The sequence below is a fragment of the Lytechinus variegatus genome, chromosome 13 (genome assembly GCF_018143015.1).
Source record: "Lytechinus variegatus isolate NC3 chromosome 13, Lvar_3.0, whole genome shotgun sequence".
Taxonomy (NCBI): domain Eukaryota; kingdom Metazoa; phylum Echinodermata; class Echinoidea; order Temnopleuroida; family Toxopneustidae; genus Lytechinus; species Lytechinus variegatus.
This window is the reverse complement of record NC_054752.1, coordinates 10,859,046-10,879,285: the sequence shown is the minus strand read 5'-3', so window position 1 is coordinate 10,879,285 and position 20,240 is coordinate 10,859,046. Positions and strand designations below refer to the sequence as shown.

The 20,240-nt window shown below is 36.3% G+C and overlaps 1 protein-coding gene across 1 annotated transcript in view; it reads left to right on the top strand.

Annotated features, from left to right (window-relative positions):
• The window catches only part of LOC121426034 (cytidine monophosphate-N-acetylneuraminic acid hydroxylase-like), a 51,163-nt gene that overhangs the window by 8,601 nt on the left and 22,322 nt on the right, over positions 1 to 20,240 (top strand). Inside the window, exons 2-7 of the mRNA XM_041622163.1 lie at positions 8,548 to 8,627; positions 9,500 to 9,747; positions 10,587 to 10,678; positions 13,158 to 13,267; positions 13,956 to 14,146; positions 16,193 to 16,340. Coding sequence (XP_041478097.1) covers positions 9,542 to 9,747; positions 10,587 to 10,678; positions 13,158 to 13,267; positions 13,956 to 14,146; positions 16,193 to 16,340 — 747 coding nt within the window. The 5' untranslated portion in view covers positions 8,548 to 8,627; positions 9,500 to 9,541. The remainder of the gene's footprint in view (positions 1 to 8,547; positions 8,628 to 9,499; positions 9,748 to 10,586; positions 10,679 to 13,157; positions 13,268 to 13,955; positions 14,147 to 16,192; positions 16,341 to 20,240) is intronic.

The following is a 20,240-nucleotide window of genomic DNA, read 5'->3' as shown; positions in this document are numbered from 1 at the left end:
TTTTTACATGCTAGTATATCTTGGTATCACGCAAATAAATAAACAGTACTTGAAATCTGATCTGGCAGATAATGAATGTACATTATAAAAAGTGCTCAGGGCTCCGAGGACACTCGCTTGTGGTATTCTACTGGTTACATCAGCCCAGTCAGAGAACACACCACAAACACGGTGCTGTCAACCGAAGAGAAATGAAATAATTCTACCTTTTTCTTTGCCAAAAACCTCTATTTCTATATGTATATTCATCCCTAATTTTTAGATTACAAATTTGAAGGAAAAAATACTTAAAATGTAAAATTCATCTAGATCTACATGTAGATCCAGGCATTTCCCTCATGTTTTGTATAGTATGCAACCAAAAATGGCGATACACAAAGGCTGGCAAGGTCTATATTCAACTCTGTGGGGCGCTCTCTGTGACTATGACTAGATCTATGTTTTCTTCCAGAGCTGTTTGGCACATATTTAAATACCTTACACAAACACTTTGGTGGTAATTTAATTGGATTCTGTTCGAACTCATTTTGAGATCATTACCACAATTAATGGTATTTATTCAAGTTGAAGTTAAGATTTTACCCATATATTGGAGGGGCTCAAAGAAAATCCTACTTCAATAATTAAACCTACTCAACAAAATAAAAACTGAGGGTCAAGGGCACATTATTTTTTTTTTAATTTGATAATTCTGCTGTTGTACGATTTGTGTGGACAAACCAAGGTGGATGTACATGCTTTTTACTCCACCTGTACAAACTTTGTTATACTGCAACAAATAATTAGTTTTCAATTTGATTTCCTTTTTTATTACAGGAAATAGATCAATCATACACTACACGAAACAAAATTAATGATCTTACATCTATCTCTTATTGTGATTTTCCTCTGCTGGCAGGCTCTATTTAAAGCAGTCTATAATGTCCATCTTTGTACATTCCAGAAATTAAAAAAAAGAAAAAATACTCAGCCTCATTAAATTGGCATGCCTAACAAAGCTTTACTGAGACATTCTGGAATATTCTTAATCATCATATGCTATGAATATCCTCAAAGAGGATATAACTAAGTAAATGAATTGCTTGTACAATTCTTATGTATAACGACTTCAACTCGTGAACTTCAAAATGACACCATATGGGTCTCAGCCAATAGTCCTGAAGGCACAATTCAACATATGCATATTTTTATTTTTGTTACTGTCATTACAGAAAACTCAAAAGTATGAGAGGCTTCTAACCAGAACTAAAAACAATATTTTAAGACTTCTTTATCATAGGGCAATTACACAACAAATGCAAGAATGATGAACATTTTGACACCAGTTGGCAAAAACAATATTTTATATGCATGATGGGACAGAAAAAGGGAACCATGTTATTTTGTAATATAGTTTAATGTAAATTTTTGCAAGGTTCCAAAACTTCCAATCTACAGTGTATGTCTGACCTTGTATTTTCCTTCATATGACCTTGTCTTTTCCTTCATATCTAACAGTGATAAAATATTAATCAAAATCGGTACTGCCTCGTCCCCCAATTTTTCTTTATTTACTTAAATTCACTTGAATTCGGGATTGGTCATTGCATTCCGTCCCATTGTGCGACTGGTCAGAAAAAATGTCAAAACCAAATGGTTTTGGTTGAGAAATTTTAGCTGTACTTCGTAATCCGCTAATAATGTGTTCAGTACCCTGTATGTAATTAACCAAAACTTCTGCTAACATCTTTAATAGCTTGTCTTGATACTTGACTGAGCGATGTAATTATATAAAAGAAACAATGTTTACTGAAAAGATCCATCAAACTGAAGTCTTTATACACGTTGGCCCTATGTAGGCAGGGATAAGCATCTGAGTCATACATGTACGTAGTTTAGGTCAGGTTCATAAAATTTGATTACGTGCATTGAGTCATGCAAAGGGCCTACAGTGTAGCTACTGAATAATACTTGATGTACAATGAAACTTGCATTTATAGGTTTTAGAAACTACAATTATACAATCATAACAGCACGTACAGGGTGGACTAATTTTAGCAGCCTACTGTACCTATTTAATATAGCGGGTCGTGTGGTCCAGTGGTTAGAGCATTGGACTCATAATCGCAAGGTTGTGAGTTCGAATCCCAACTCTACCATTGTCTCCACTTTGATAAAAAGGCCCGAGAGTGATATCTGTCGTCTATAACGTCAGCCACTATGACTGATTAACATAGATGTTTAATGTTTCATAGGTAATTGGTTATATACCAGCTTGGCGTTTACCAGCAAAATGCTGTCCTGCCAAGTTCCTACGGGAGTTACCACAAACAGAAACAGAAATATGCAATGATGACTGATCTATACCTACATGTACATGTATATGAGCGTAGATACTTACAAACTATTTCATTCCATTCATTGCCACACTGTGTTTAAAAGAATTTGTATGGCATGCTATGTGTGAAGATATTTGTGACAATTGCATTACTCATAACTCATTTACTTTACCACCCCCCCCCCCTTCTTTATTATGGGCAGGTCCAAGCTATTTGACTTGTGACGAGCGGGACATTTAGAGACTTTAAAGTTGTGTAACATAAGAAATGAATACTCAACAGAGAATCTTTTATGGAATTTGGAAGGCCAGTCGTGCCCTCTTTATTCATAAAAAAAATTGGCGATCTACAATTCGTATGGGACGTATGGGACCAGACGAAAGCTGATTTTTTAAAAAAAAAAGGTTGTCATTAAAACTCTGTGAATTGGAATAAGCTGGAAATCTCTCATTATCATGTTTTCATCTTGTATCTAATCAAGTTTCATTAGCCATGAATGAAATGATAGAACTCATTGGTGTTATTATGTAATAGCTCAGAATGTAAACAACCGCGCTGTGACGTACGAGACATTTGTCTATGTGTAAAACAAATGGGGAAAGTGAAATTTCATCAAAATTTATAATTAACTTGATGCAAATCAAACTAAGTTAAGTTTTACATGGATTTATCATGATTGATATATATATTTCTTTAATAGCATACACTGAAACAAAACATAAACACTTTACGGCCTTATAAATATTATGAAAGATGTCTTGCAAATAATTCCGTGTGTTAAACAAATGGGGAAAGTGAAATTTCATCAAAGTTTATAATTAACTGGATGTAAACCAAAGTAGTTTTACATGGATTATTATGATTTGTATTTCTATTATATTATATAATTAAACAAAACATAAAAAACTTTATGACCTTATAATTATGCAAGATTTAATGAATAACTTAACTCAAGGCTCCACATTAACTTTTTTTGGTGGCCCGTTAGTAAAGTTTGGTGGCCCGAAAAATATAAAGAAAAACATTGATTAAAAATGAATGAAACACATTTCTGAAATATTAATTCTGCAGCCACTAACACTAAGTTACTTCCACTTTGTACATCTTTTATGTAAATCTTGTTTGCTGATTTTTACTTTGCTTATTGATTTGTGGTAATATATAAATTGTTCTATCATTGTGAATATGAAATGATTGAAAGATAACAAAAGAATTGTATTGTTCCCAGGTGTTATATACTATGTATATTATAATATTATAGCAGGAGAAAATCACAGAAAAATATGCTGCAAGATTAGAACAATGCATAAAAGGGGGAAACAAAAATTTTTAGAATTGTATATTAAAAAAAAGAAAACAAAAATTATAAAATAAATAAGTGAAATACAACAAAGAAAAGAAAATGAAGAAAGAAAAAAAAACAGAAAAAAATTAGAGAAAAAAACAAAAGAAAATGAAAGAAAAATGAATAAGACACAATTAATAAAAAATGGGAAAATTATTATTATTCAGTAGAAACATATTCTTTAATCAGGCATATTCAATGGGAAGGGGTATAAATGGTTTAATCACTATAAAAAAAAATGAAAGAAAAAAATAAGAAAACGGCAAAAGTTATATCTGGAAAAAACAGTGAGAAAAGTCCTTCCCTGTATATTTGACAAAATGATGGAAAATTCACATTTCATATCAATGAAATGCCCTCCCAAAGTATTTACTTCCTTAAGAGTGGTTTAAGAAGTCATTTATAAACAAGAAAGAAAGAAGCTGTCTGTTTATTTTTGGCTAGAAACGACACAGCTTCGTAAGAAACCAAATATCAACATACATACAAATGCACATGTGGGACTGTGATGTACTCACCTATGAGTTTTATGTGTATTAATGCATTTGGAAATTGGTCTTTTTGAGTCAAAAGAGAGGTCATAATTCCTCTTTTTAATGCTTGCAAATAATCAGGATTTAGTAATATGGACTGTAGAACGGCATTTCATTGGTGTGAAATGTGACTTTGACGTTAGAATTTCATAGTTCTGTGGAAGATTTCTTAGCAGTAACATTTCGTATCGCAGCTCCCTGAGTCTGAATAGTCTGCTAGCGCACAGCTAGCTGAAGTGGTTTCATGAATGCAAGCTCACGCACGCCAGACGGCCGGCGCAGCAGGCTGAATATATACTGTATGCTGTAGTGGTAGGCCTCCATGCTGTCATGACTATGCAATCTTGGTGTGTGTATTTGTGTGTAGATTAACAAAAAGGGCGCATGACGAATTGGCTTGCAAGTTGATAAATGCATGCAAAATTGGGAGAAAAATTGCGCTACTTTGAAAATTATTGGTTGCCCGATTCGGGCCACCAAAACTTAACATTTTTTCAATAATGGTTGCCCGAGGTGAATTTCTGGTGGCCCGGTGAATTTCTGGTGGCCGTGGGCCACCGCTAATGTCGAGCCTGGACTTAACTAATCAATAATAATTAATGTTATTTATTACAAATCGTAACTTTATTATCAGCCTTTTACCAATATTCAACCACTGATATAATATTTATCTCAATTTACATTATCTTTGCTCCTTTTTAAAAAATAACCCTAATTAAAATTACATAGAAATCCTATGGTGTGTCCCGTACGTCACACATTTGTCCCATATGTCACAAAGCTTAATTAGCTGATATAATTAAAAATGAAATTAATTCAGTAAATTCACTTTAATTTTGGGAAATTAGAACTCTCAAAAGTGTGAAGAAATCTGCTCAACTTTTTCTTAATTAGAATCTAAAAAACATATATGCTAAATTGTGACATATGGGACACTGCCTGTTGGACACCAAATAATTAACCTACTCAATTAATTTTCAAAATCATTTTTGTCTCTAATGTTTGCATGAGATTAATAGCGCAACAAGTCCCCACTGAAATATTTTCAAATATATAATTTGCATTATCTGCAGATCAAAAAATGTGATGTCCCGTACATCACGCTAATTAATGATTTCTTGGAATCATGACTGTGGCATTCATTAACTTAGCGTTTTCAGAAGAAAAAAAATTGGCCAAAAAACTTCAGAATGTAAGCTTTAAAATGACATACAATGTCAATATGTTAGATTTAGGCAAAGATTTAATTTCGGCTTCAGAGGGGACAATAGCTTGGACTTGCCCTTATTGACATCATGGTAATTTACTGTAATGACAATTAATCATGGAGTAGTAACTCCACAAACAATATCCAGTCCTATAAGCCAGTTCACTGTTTTTAGCTGATGATCAACTTTTCTCAAATGATCTTTGCGATTTTTCATTAGATTTTACTAGGATGAGCACAAACATTTTCAAATGAAGATGTAGCATAAGATTTCCCGGCAAAGCATTCAAATTCTAAGAATGAAAGGCATTGTATAGAGCAGGTGACTAGAATAGTACATGATACATCAGGGGTAAAGTTTTTTTTTTTAATATGTTTGTTTTATTGTCTGCTCCTGGCACATTTGACTATAGTTTGGGCTACTGTCAGTGTCAAATACCAGTGATTAAGAAGACTTTGTTACTCTTCAGCTTGGATGTGATGAATAATCATCAAATCACAAATGCCTATGTCAGTGAATTTGAAAACCAACTTCATGGTTTATCTAAAATGACCTTTTACTGCTTGTGCGCAGTTTACAGCCGTGAACAGGCTTATTTCAAGTCCATCCTTGCAACAACTTGAGGTAATTGAGATATATTCATGTAGCTCAGTCGGTAGAGCGGGGATTCATATTCCGGTGACCCGGGTTTGATTCCCACTTGGTGCGCTAGTGCCCTTTGGTAAGGCATTAATCCTCAGTACCAGGTCCTTCGGAGAGGACCTTAAGCCTTCAGACATCAGGTTGCTTGCTTACAAGCATTCATGCTTTCTTAGCAATCATGTATAAAATCACTACCACCACCACCATCAAACAAAGGAAAGTTTAAGTGGTGGTTAAGTGGAGCGTTGTGGCCCAGTATATTAGTCTTCTGACGTTGAAACAGTGGGTCTTGGGTTCGAATCCCAGCCGTGGCGTAATTTCCTTCAGCAAGAAATTCATGCACATTGTGCTGCACTCAACCCAGGTGAGATGAATGGGTACCCGGCAGGATCAATCCCTTGAATGCATATCACTTAAAGGCAGCTTGCGCAAAAACCGGGGTAATAATAATACAATGCGCCTCAGAATATTTTTTAACTCCTTTTTAAAATCTACTGTACAGTATGTCCTTGTTTAAAGGGATCGTTTAACTTTGTAAGCAGGTGATTTAAAAAATTCTCAAACTGAGACGAAACATGTGTATGAGTGCCTGTATTTGTCCTCAAAAACCCTGAAACAGACTTCAATATAGGATGAAAAACTCTAATTTAGATACAAGTAGCAATTTATTAGCTTGATTTTGAGAACCGTCTAGTAGACAGGCTCAGCTTATGACCAGTTTTCTCCAATTCAAAAAGTCCGTTGGCTATGTTGACTGCCTTCTGCTGTGTGTATCTCCTATACACACGCTATTAGCTGCACTGTACATTCAGTGTATACCTTGTATACACTGTATGTAGGTCATGCTGTGTTCATCTGTGTTGTGTTGCACAGATTCGCTCTCTACACATAGTCATTGAAACCAACTCCCAATTATTTTCAAACTTTGGTTTACATCTCCAAGGTTTTAAAATTGATCCTGTATATATAATACTTTGAAACTTTTGGGATGGTATTTTTACACTATAAGCCTAATGTTTAGCCCATTTTCAAGAACCAAAATGAGAATTTTTTAAATCAGAACAAAGTGAAATGATCACTTTAAACCTGAATACATGTATGCATGAAGTGAAATCACCATGTGTTTCCTTTAATAGGTCTAATGTCAATGGATTTTTTTCTGATATATAAAAATACATGTAGTTCATCATTAATCATTTTTGTATATTCCATGCAGCTGATAAGAGGGCCATTACCCCATCAATGTTAATAATTATTCAGTGTTGCAAAGTCAACACTGCTACTATATGAATATTGAATTGCGTAATGCTGGCGGGAGTGCCAGAGGCGTCCCTCTTGTTTTTAACTTGTTCCATCAAAATGATATGCATTGTGTACACACCTGTACAAATTGTATGCACCTGTTAAGGTACTTGAGAATGTAAAAATTGTGTGCACATATGTAATCTATTAAAAAGGCAAATGTTCCGAGGACGCAACAGGACCAGGGGGCCGTTTCATAAGGCCGTTCGTATAAAGTTAAGAGCGACGTTAAAAACGACTGGTGATCCTTTCTTGCGGTAAATGGTATACACAAAAACATTCATTGGCGAGGATTTTGCGCGTAAGAAGAGGATCACCAGTCGTTCTTAAGCTTTATGAAACACCCACCTGTACTTCATGTATTTTCTTTTCATTAGTGAAAAAATCAAAAGAGCAACGGGTTTCCAAGGTAAAGACTTCCAATGAAAGGACAATTACACAATCAACAAAAAGAGTGAAAATAGTTTTGTTTAGGTTTTGTAACTGTGGCAATAGACATATTTATTTGCATGAAGGGACATAAAAAGGGGAACTTCTGATATTTTGTAACATGTGACACATGCAAATTCTAGCAAAGTTCCAATCCAATTAAATTAACCCTTTAGCCTTGATTTATACATGTAATTGTCAAAGGCTTTTGATAATGGTGACACAACATTTGCTCCAGTCTTCATATCTCAGAGGGCATACATGTAGGGTTAGGCGTTAGGAGCATAATAGTCGTTTTGGTTCAGAATAATGTAAAGATTAGGATTTAGGTTTATTTATGTTTTGGAGGTATTGTTGTGCTTGGCTTATAGGGTGTACATGTAACTTGCAGATTTTACCTAGGTGCAATTGTCGCCAGAGCAAATGTCATGGGACCTTAATAACACTCGAATCATTTCTAACTACATGTCAGTTGGTGCCACGCAGCAGGATAAAATGCAGTGGGACAGGAAAAGTGTACTGTGAACAATATGAATGGGAATTAAATGACATTAATAATCAACTATTTCAATATTCTCCTGGATATTATTTATAATTTATTATCCATTGTTTTTACCTTGATGTAAAGGTAATACATTTAAAATTGTAATTCATTGAAATTGTTTATAAGGATTTATTAAATTTTGGTTAAGTTGCACATGTTTTTCTTGATTTTCTTCTGCATTATTCCCTAAATTTACATTTTTTTCTTTTGTATTCATTCATTTCAGCTTGTGAAGCGAGAAAGGTGCTTCGTGGCCCATGTTTGCTCGTCTTCCGTGTGGAACTCATTAGATCAAATTGTTGAAAGGTACAGTAACAATAGATACATAGATCGAATGCGACTAGCCACTCCAAAACCAACAATACATGTAGGTCACCCGAGAAGGTTCTCTGTAAATAGCCAAAATAGTAAATTGGTGTTCAAAAGTGAGAAAAAGAAAATAAGCATACTGAAATCTTGTAATTAATGTATTCCTCTAGTTGACAAAATTTAAGTCGTACTAGTAAATGATTTAATAGGTATAAGATATCTTATAACATCAGGGACCCGTTGCATAAATCTTTTGCCATATAAAAAAAATCTGGCAAATAAACAAAAACTCTGGCAAACAAAATTATGTCATTTCAACTTATACATTAAAAAATGTTGGCAGTTTTTTCTTGCTATAGTCTTTTCATAGCAAAAGTTTTATGCAACGGGTCCCAGTGTAAAAAAGTGGACTGCATGGAAGTATCTCGATGATCGCACAGTATATACATATCTCATGTTTGACTGAACCAAAACTACAAACCTTGTTTCTTATTTTCTTAATTCCTCTGAATTTCTTCTACTTCAGTCCAATACATGTACATGTACTTGTGTGTTTATGATTTGTCGATCAAATTAACCAATCTTGATGCTTTAGGACGTGCTTTTTCAAGCTCTTCAAAAGCTTCCAATTTCATTTCGGGCAACTTATTGTTGGTTTCGGGGTGGCTGGTCACAAATATATAATTTCTGTTGTTCCTGTGGATACGATATCTAGAGACTGTACAAGACATTTTCGTATAAAGCTTTGCCATTGATCAAACTTATTATGTATGTGTACAATGCCTCACTTTGGTGAGACAGCTGAGACGGGTCAACTTTCTTGACGGAGATGCAAATACATCATCCCTAATATTATTCATTATGTATAGGTCAGTCTGCATTTGCATCAAGGCGGTTCACATGCCTGTAAGATGGAGCAGGAACAAGTAACTGTTCTGAAGCTGTCTCCTCACGAAACCCAAGGTCTTCGGGATGGCGTCAACCTCATCAATCGTTCCGAGAATGAGAAATATGTAATCTTCAAGGAGCCAGGGAGCGATGAATTCAAGGCGTGTCGTAACAAGTGCAAACATCAAGGAGGGACGTTCATCAAGGATATTGAAGATGCAGACGGATGGTAAGACTATCAGAATAAGTAATTTTTCTCATTTTGTATCATATATGTATATTATAGAGGGTTACAAAATTCAAGAAACATTCATTATTTCGATGATGATAATGATGATGATGATGATGATGGTGATGATGGTGATTACGGTGATGATGATGGTGAGTATGATGGTAGTGGTGATGGAGACGACAATGATGATAATGATGATGGCGATGATGGTGATGCGACGATGATGATGTAATGATGATGATGGTGATGACGACGATGATGGTGGCGACGATGATGATGGTGATGATGATGACGATGATGATGATGGTAATGATGATGTGATGATGATGATCATGATGATTTTGCTTTTGCTTTCAAAAATTCTGTCTTATTTTTAATAGACAAATAATCCTTAATATTTTCGCTCACTTCCAAGGCATTGTACAGCACAAAAAGCAAATATTTCTATTCGTACAATGGTACAATATTCCGCATTCGGTGAAAGATAGACACTATTCAACCTGGCCATTGAATAGAGTTTTCTTTCACCTCATGCGAAATCTCTACCATCACATTCATGCTGAATTGCCTGTTGCATATTTCTATCCATGTACATGTAGCAAATGTTTCTAGCCTTTGCGTACTGTAATTCAAGGTTTTTTTAGGTTAATTTGTTAATTAACTTGATTTGTATACAATTTTGTACATGTATGTAGCTTGTAGGTTATACTACAAAAGAAGTTGCTAGGCTAGCACAATGAGCATCATACATGTACATGTATGTTAGGTGTGGGGACACTATTGTTTGTTTATTATTATGATAAATGAATCTCAGCTATTATTTTGTTTCCTCGCAGTGTGATAAAATGTACCAAACATGGTTGGAAGCTGGATACCAAAACGATGCGTTACACAAATCCACCTGACAGCTTCAGGCAAGAACAGCTAGGTAAGTGAACATTGGACCTGTCTCCCGTCTCTTGAAGAAGTTTCTTGGTTGTTTGTTTGTATTATTTATTTCCATAAAGAATTAAATACATAATTTACCAAATTGTATAAATCATATATAAAATATGGAGGATGGCCCATTTCAGCAGTATTTACGAAATATCACTGTTCTTCCATGGGGTCTTGGTATAAGGATTCATTCTCCTGATCTCGCAAGATCAACAATATCGAAATTTAATATTTCAATATTTTAGTTCCATACAAAATTAATGTATTATCCTCATGTACTAATAGACTTGATAATGTGATACTCATGGACTAATGAACATGGAATGAGAATCATTCCTATTCAGTATACATGTAGAAGATTAATTAAAATTTATTATTTATGACCTTTTTTCAAAGTGTCATTTTACCCTAACTATGGCGTTGAGGGATTACATTGTTGTTTTAGCTCATTGAATTAGGCAATTTATGCAACAATGGCAATATGGTTGAAATGGAGTTCAATGGGAAATCAATTGATGTGCACGCCGTCTCTGCCTTCCATCCACACATTCACACAAACAAAAGATAAGAATCTGAAGTTAATTCCGTAAGCTTCAGTGCACATAGATTTTGCTGGAAATGTTGGCTAATAATTTGATTGCCTTTCAGCTTATCCTTTCATAATGGTCATATACATGTAGCACTGTAGAAATAGGTTTATGACGAAACTGACGATAAGAGTTATACAATGAGAAGCATACATGGCTTAAATAAATACAATAATTCATGTACATACACTTTACATAGAACTGTGTTCAATATATAAAGCCATCAGCCCGTACTCTGAAGTCGGGTTTAACTTAGACCATGGTCTATTAAACTCTGTGCTAAAAATATGGGAAGCCAAACGTTTCAAAATTTTGTTTACAGTGAATCATGTTTACTGTGCTCTTTACTACTTCTTTAATGGTGAAGACAACTGTCATACCTATCCTTCCCTGGCAGTTAATGTTTAGGGAGTCAAATGCGCTGATACATTGAACCTCTACTGCTATAGATTTATGTAATAACTGTCTTTCCATACATGTAGTTAAACCACATCTTAAAACTAGAGTTTAAATTAAACGCAACTTCAGAATACGGGCCATTTAATCACTCTTGAACTTTTCCAGGAGTGCCCCCCCATCCATCCTTATTATGGTCCATTGTCATGTACATGTAGATTATACTGCAGCATTCTGAAACTGAAAATGCACCTTTCTTACAACCCATGTAATAAAAGACTATACTTTATAATCTATTATATAATTCCTTTTTCACAACTCATTAGAAAAGGGAAGTTCACCCTGATTGTTTCATTACATGGACAAGTGAGAGAAACATATTTACACTGTATGAATAACATGCACTTAATGGGCACGTCGTGGTCTAGTGGTTCTGACTCTCACCTTTCAAACAGAGGGTCGTGGGTTCGAATCCTAGCCATGGCGTGTTTTCCTTCAGCAAGAAATTTATCCACACTGTGCTGCACTCGACCCAGGTGAGGTGAGTGGGTACCCAGCAGGATTAATTCCTTGCATGCACTGAGCGCCGGTGATGGTAGCTCGAGCTAAAGCCGGGGTAATAATAGCAGCGCTTTGTATTCTCAGGCAAAAGGCGCTTAAAAAACAGCTATTATTGTTATTATTCTTATAATAAATCTAACATTGATATTATTATTAGAGTAGGTTTGACTTTAAGTGATCAAAGAATTATGGTCTTTAATTTTTCAATTTTAGGATGTTTCCTTTAATTAGAGCACTCCCTTTTTGATATACATTAAACTCCATAGAAAGCCATGCTCTAAAGAACTAAAAGGACTACTGTAATATGCATTCAATAATTACCCTCATACTCATTCTTTCAAGCACACTAATGTGCAAAAATGTTTTCAGACATTTTGAACCATAACTGTTAACTTGTTAATGAATACATTTTTTTTTGCGCTAAATGATGGTTTTCAGGTGCAGTTTTTCCATGACATTTTCTCTGGCGATAATTTCTCCTCTTGAAATTCCACACAAACCCTATTTGCAAGCCTAACCCTAATCCTACATCTTCGACGAAATTAAGCCCAAAGCGTTTGTGGCAGGAGCAAATGTTGTGTCACCAGTTTTTACAAAACATGTACATTTATCACAGACAAATGTAACAAATGGGCCATTATGCTGGCCACAGCTAGGATTTTGTTTCAGATCAAATCAGTGGTAATCTTTACCTTTACATAAGACTGACTTTCATTTTTATATTGATCACCAAGAAAGTGACAGTTTAAACTTTAAAGGACAACCTGGCCACCTGCCAAGAATAGTTTCAAGGACAATTCGGTCAACAGACAATCCGGCAGACAATCCAATTGGCAGGTTTTCAGTAGCTTTGATTACTAATTGTAGCTTTGATTATCATAACATGTTTTGTGAAATGATATCCTGTTTATTCACATTGATGTTCAGTATCTGAAGTTGATGAGGATGGGAGTATGTCACTGATTGAACTCAAGCCCCCACAGCCATGGGAGACAGACAGCAGAGACCGGCTTCCTCTACAGGTCGGAGAAGTCAAGGTAAAATTGCTTTCCTGTTTTTACATGTGGCTTCAGTTTGAAAAAAAAAACATGTGAAAATATGTGTGTACATATGCCAGTTTCACCCCTCCCCCCACATGTGTAACAAGATTTTTTTGTTGTGTGTGTGTATGTGTGGCAGGTTACTGCCCCCGCCCCCATGTCTATGAAAATAATGTATGTGCATATGGCAGACCATCCTACCTGTTTTAACAGGATGTCAAAAATTGATATGATTAATGTGTTTACATGTGGCAGTTTCCCCCCCCCCCCCCATTTTTTCACTTTTATTTTCAATGAAGATCATAATAGTATAGAATGTTATTTGGATTTGGATTTGCCTTTGCAAATGTCAGCATGTACTTTAGCACACTTCTCGCAAAAGGCACTAAATTCCTTCCTTAATCAAATGTGATCAATGTACAAGAAATCTGTATAGTCCATCATTTTGTACCATGAAACAATTGAAACCATCCTTGTATCGGGTTTTAACTACAAATGTTGTTCCAGATAGCATGTGAAACTGTCCTCCGCATCATAAAAGTATAACGTCCAGATGAATAGATTCATGTTTTTTCTACCGTAATTTGTACTTTCTTCCAGAATGAATCAAAATGAAGTATCCTTTTCCTTTAAAGTTTGCATTTATTTTTACTTTCTACAATCTGTGACCTTTGACCTGCTGCAGGTCACCTACTTCACCCATGCGTGCATGGAGCTGAATCTCGGGGGCACCATCATGTTCACCGACCCCTGGCTGACCGGCCCAGCGTTTGCAAGGGGATGGTGGTTGCTCCACGAACCTCCAGCCAACTGGCTTGATCGACTGGCCAAAGCAGATTTCATCTACATAAGCCATGTGCATTCCGATCATTTAAGGTAGGATATTAAAAAAAGAAAAGGTTGGGATATTTTCATTCTATGAATCAAAAGTCAGGTCCATATGTGAGTTGAGGTGAATAAATAGCCTACAAATACATAAAGTAGGCCTAGTATTTTAAAGCAAAGGCATGGGGATTGTTTTTAAATTTTGATTTATGATTTTTTTTTCAAATATTATTGTTCATTATTACTTTCATGAAATTGAAAAGATTGAAAGAATGAAATTTCACAAGTCCACATGGCCACAATCTGGTATGATGATCTTTTTGGTTGTTCTTGTGTTTTTCTTTGGTTGGTTTTTATTTTTTAGGGGGGGGTTCTAAGTTCAGGATATGAAGATCAAAGAGAAACATACCAGAATTATAAATGACCCTAGTTAGTAACCAATGTTTACTTTAAAATAAATTGTAGTTGAAAGATATTTTGAGAATTCAACTTTGATGTTTATTCTCACAGATCAGCTTTCAGTTCTACCTTAGCCAAAGTCCATTATAATTTATATAGTTCGTAATTTTTGCTGACCCTATCATTTAAGATGGAAAGAATAAATCAAGTATGTATTAAATAAGAGTTCCTTTTTGGAGGAAAAAATCTTATTATGGTATTTAATGGTCACACTTTTCGGATTGTGTGTCAGTCAATTTATATTAATTATATTTGTGTGATAAATTGATCTGGACTTTGAATTAATTCATTTTGAACTATTGACATGCTTGTTATATGTGTTGACCCTATTATTTGAAATGGAAAAAAAAAACCTTTTTGCGAAAAATCCGCTGCACATAAGATCTTTACTCTGCCACTTGCTGACTATAAATTACTTTCAAGTTTATTATAAGGGCAGGCCGTCTTTTTGCTGAATTTGTTTGTCTAGGTGTCTCATTTATCTCCTGTCATAGATTACATGTTGACAGTTGAGAAAAAGTGGGCTAAACTAAAGAAAAAAAAGAAGGAAAAACTTGTCTATTTGAGAAGTTACAGTATGATTGATTATTTCCTATCAAAGAAATCTATCATGATCATAGTGACATGTCCATGATAAATTTAATAATAATCGCATTCAGATCTTATTTGGTGCATTAGTAGTTGCTTTTTTTGTCCTTGAAATGTATGTGCACTAAATCCAAGTCCTTTGGAAGCGCAAAGAGACATTATATTATCATAATATGGTATGCACTATCCAATAATTATTATATTTTTTTTAATATCATGGGCAGATACAGGATTTTCCAAAGGGGGGGGGGCGCATTTCCCTTAAGAAAAATTTGACAAGCAAATAAAAAATTAAAAAAAACAAGATATTCACTTAGAAAGGTAGGGGGACACTTCTGTTTTAACGGCATTTTTACATTAAAAATCGTAAATGTTCCTTTCAAGGGGGGGGGGGGCACTGTCCAACTGTACTCCCTTCCCTGGATCCGCCAGTGATTATTACCATCATCATCATTGTTATTAATAGTAGTAGTAGTAGTAGTAGTAGTAGTAGTATTAGTAGTAGTAGTAGTAATAATAGTAGTAGTTGTAGTAGTAGTAGTAGTAGTAGTAGTAGTAGTAGTAGTAGTGAAGTAGTAGTAGTAGTAGTAGTAGTAGTAGTAGTAGTAGTAGTAGTAGTAGTAGTAGTAGTAGTAGTAGTAGTAGTAGTAGTAGTAGTAGTAGTAGTAGTAGTAGTAGTAGTAGTAGTAGTAGTAGTAGTAGTAGTAGTAGTAGTAGTAGTAGTAGTAGTAGTAGTAGTAGTAGTAGTAGTAGTAGTAGTAGTAGTAGTAGTAGTAGTAGTAGTAGTAGTAGTAGAAGTAGAAGTAGTAGTAGTAGTAGTATTATAAGTAATATCATTATCTTCATTATTATTATCATTATTATTATTATTATCTTTGTTATTATTGTTGTTGTTGTTGTTATAATTATCATCATTATAGGCAATAGGAGGTTGAGGGAGGACTTTGTTGTGTTCAAAATCTGTAGATGTAACCTTATCTCAAAATCTCCCCCAAAGCGTCTTGCGTCCTTCTGTTACAAACATTTCAACCAATGTCATTCTCATTGCAGTTACCCGACTCTGGAGCTGCTATCAGCAAGGAATCCCGACATTCCTATCTATGTTGGGGACACATCCATGCCTGTTTTCTGTAAACTAAAACAGAGCGGAGTCAAGCTCAACAATATCAACGTACTCAAGTTTGGCAAGTGGCATGAGGTAAAGAAAAATAAATCCTGGGGGGTGTTTCCCAAACATTTAAGTATGACTTAGGTTGCACTTAAATGCCAACTTGTATCTGGAATGCAACGTGCGATCTTATTTATTAATACGCAGCAGTACGCGTCCTCTTTACATGATCTGACCAATGCGGTCATGCCTTTTATACCTCGCGGAACTAGGCATTAATGAGTGCGACTCTAAGATATACTTAAATCTTTGTGAAACACCCCCTGCTTCAGGTTTTACAGTGGGAAAGTTGCTCTGTAATCTAATCTTTTCTTTTAAATGACCCTCAATATCTACATGTATTTTGATAGATAGTGACACGACATTTGCTCCTGTGAAGATTGCCGCAGGCTTTTTTTTTTTTCTAAGTTGTAGGGTTACATATGTAGGTTTACGGTGGTAATAGGGTTTTACAATGTATGTTTAATAGGTTCAGGGGGTAGGTTTGGGTTGAAGGCAAGGTATTAAAAGAGTTAAATTCAGGTTTGAAGGTAGTCATTTGATTAGTGTATGGATTTTATAACGGAGCTATTGTCGCAGGAGCAAATGACATGGCATCTAATCTGTATCTATTTGTGGGACTGGTCCTTTATTTAAGTGAAAATTTGATTTTCTGGTTTCATGCTCATAAATACAGGGTTCCCGGCCAATCAGAGAAATCAAGGGAAATTATTTTACTGTTTTCCTGTCAGGGAAAAATCAGGGAATTTGATTTTGAAAATACCTCAAATCAGGGGCCAATGCCTCAAATGACGAAAAAAATAGGGAATTTTGATCAGCCCAAAAGCCAGAAGCATGGTAGTCAGTCAGACTCTCCTATATTTTGTCGCATATATCAAAACAATTTCGATTGAATGACTGGTTATTTTGGTACTAATTAGTTTTACATTATTGTGTTTATACTGAAAATACATGTAATTCACTGCAACAACTTTAATAGAAAACATGTGAAACTGGGAATGGGTCTAAATAATTATCAGGGAATTTTTAACCTTCATCAAGGAAAAATCAGGGAATTCTGTTTTCTTGAAAAGCTGGGAACACCTTAAAAAACAATAGCATTCAGTAGTAATTGTCTGTTTCATCTTATTAAAGTTCATGAAAAGAGCAATGGACATACATGTAGCAATTAGCAGTTTCAGTTCATGTATGGGGACATAATATGTAAGAGATGGTATGCTATAGATATTTGGCTTACTTAAAGCAGATACTTACCAGCAATTTGTTAGCACCACCTCAAGTCCTAAGCTACTCTAATCAGGCCATGTTGCTAACCCATAATGCAACATTCTGAACAGTTTAGTAATCAAGGCCCACTTGAATGATAACATACTAATGATCACATCAATACATTTTGATGTATTGATTATAACAAGTAGCAAATCAAGTACCTTGAGGGGAAAAAAAAACATTTCAATCTCTCTTTACAAATGGAACTACATACTAATTTGTGCTCTAAATAGTTATACCGGTATTTCAAATCTCTGAATATCAATGAGAGAATACGCACAATGTCGGGTCAGTTCACTTCCACCCTTATGAGATCTAGTACCCCCCTCCTGAATAGCAATGAGATAACACGCACAATGTCTGGTCAGTTCACTCCCACCCCCCTCCAGAATATCAATGAGAGAACACGCACAATGTCTGGTCAGTACACTCCCCCCCCTTCCCTCCTGAATATCAATGAGAGAACACACACTATGTCGGGTCAGTTCACTCCTGCCCCCCTCCAGAATATCAATGAGAGAACACGCACAATGTCGGGTCAGTTCACTCCCACCCCCCCACCCCCTCCTGAATATCAATGAGAGAACACGCACAATGTCGGGTCAGTTCACTCCCCCCCTCCTGAATATCAATGAGAGAACACGCACAATGTCGGGTCAGTTCACTCCTGCCCCCCTCCTGAATATCAATGAGAGAACACGCACAATGTCGGGTCAGTTCACTCCCCTCCCATCCCAAAATGTCTGGGTCAGTTCTCCCAGCCCCCCCCCCCCCCCTCCAGAATATCAATGAGAGAACACGCACAATGTCTGCTCAGTACACTCCCCCCCCCCCTTCCCACCTGAATATCAGTGAGAGAACACACACTATGTCGGGTCAGTTCACTCCTGCCCCCCTCCAGAATATCAATGAGAGAACACGCACAATGTCGGGTCAGTTCACTCCCACCCCCCACCCCCTCCTGAATATCAATAAGAGAACACTCCCAATGTGGGTCAGATCACTCTGCCCCCTCCTGAATATCAATGAGAGAACACGCACAATGTCGGGTCAGTTCACTCCCCTCCCATCCCAAAATGTCTGCTCAGTTTACTCCCGCCCCCCCCCTCCAGAATATCAATGAGAGAACACGCACATTGTCGGGTCAGTTTACTCCCCCCCCCCCCTCCTGAATATCAATGAGAGAACACGCACAATGTCTGGTCAGTTCACTCCCCTCCCATCCCTCCTGAATATCAATGAGAGAACATGCACAATGTCTGGTCAGTTCACTCCCCTCCCATCCCTCCTGAATATCAATGAGAGAACATGCACAATGTCTGGTCAGTTCACTCCCCTCCCATCCCTCCTGAATATCAATGAGAGAACATGCACAATGTCGGGTCAGTTCACTCCCCCCCCCCCCCCTCCTGAATATCAATGAGAGAACATGCACAATGTCGGGTCAGTTCACTCCCCTCCCATCCCTCCTGAATATCAATGAGAGAACATGCACAATGTCGGGTCAGTTCACTCCCCCCCATCCCTCCTGAATATCAATGAGAGAACATGCACAATGTCTGGTCAGTTCACTCCCCTCCCATCCCTCCTGAATATCAATGAGAGAACATGCACAATGTCGGGTCAGTTCACTCCCCTCCCATCCCTCCTGAATATCAATGAGAGAACATGCACAATGTCTGGTCAGTTCACTCCCGGCCCCCCCCCTCCAGGATATCAATGAGAGAACACGCACATTGTCGGGTCAGTTCACTCCCCCCCCCCCTCCTGAATATCAATGAGAGAACATGCACAATGCCGGGTCAGTTCACTCCCCCCCCCTCCAGAATATCAATGAGAGAACATGCACAATGTCTGGTCAGTTCACTCCCCTCCCATCCCTCCTGAATATCAATGAGAGAACATGCACAATGTCGGGTCAGTTCACTCCCCTCCCATCCTCCTGAATATCAATAAGAGAAAACACTCCCAATGTCGGGTCAGTTCACTCCTGCCCCCTCCTGAATATCAATGAGAGAACACGCACAATGTCGGGTCAGTTCACCCCCCCCCCCCACATTCCTGAATATCAATGAGAGAACACGCACATTTCGGGTCAGTTCTCTCCCCCCCCCTTTAAAGGGGAAGTTCACCCTTATAAAACATTTGTTGTAAAAATAGTACAAAAAATATTGCTGAAGGATTGAGAAATATCCATCAAAGAATAAAAAAGTTATAAGAATTTTGATTGATATTTAATTTTTGAGGTCATACATGTATGCAAGCAGCAGCTTTGCTACATATCATGTGCTGAATAATCGGAAACGTAATTTTCTCAGAAAATTCAAAGTGGATTTTATTCTACCTTCAGTATATCAATAGACAAATCATTTCACACCTGTTTCTATAAAGAAAAAAATAAGTCATCAGGAAACATGAAAACTTAATGCACTTTACATTACATTACAGATGGGGTAGCTGCTCGTTTATGACATCACAAATCCTAAATTTGAAATTCTAATAAATTTCTTTATCTTTAATGGATTTTCCTCAAACCTTCACCGATATTTTGTATTATTTTCTCTGCTAATTTTACAACAAAGTTTTTTTCAGGGTGAACTTCCCCTTTTGCTAATTGAATTAGATATTGTATTTTTTATGATACAGTATAATAAGGGCACT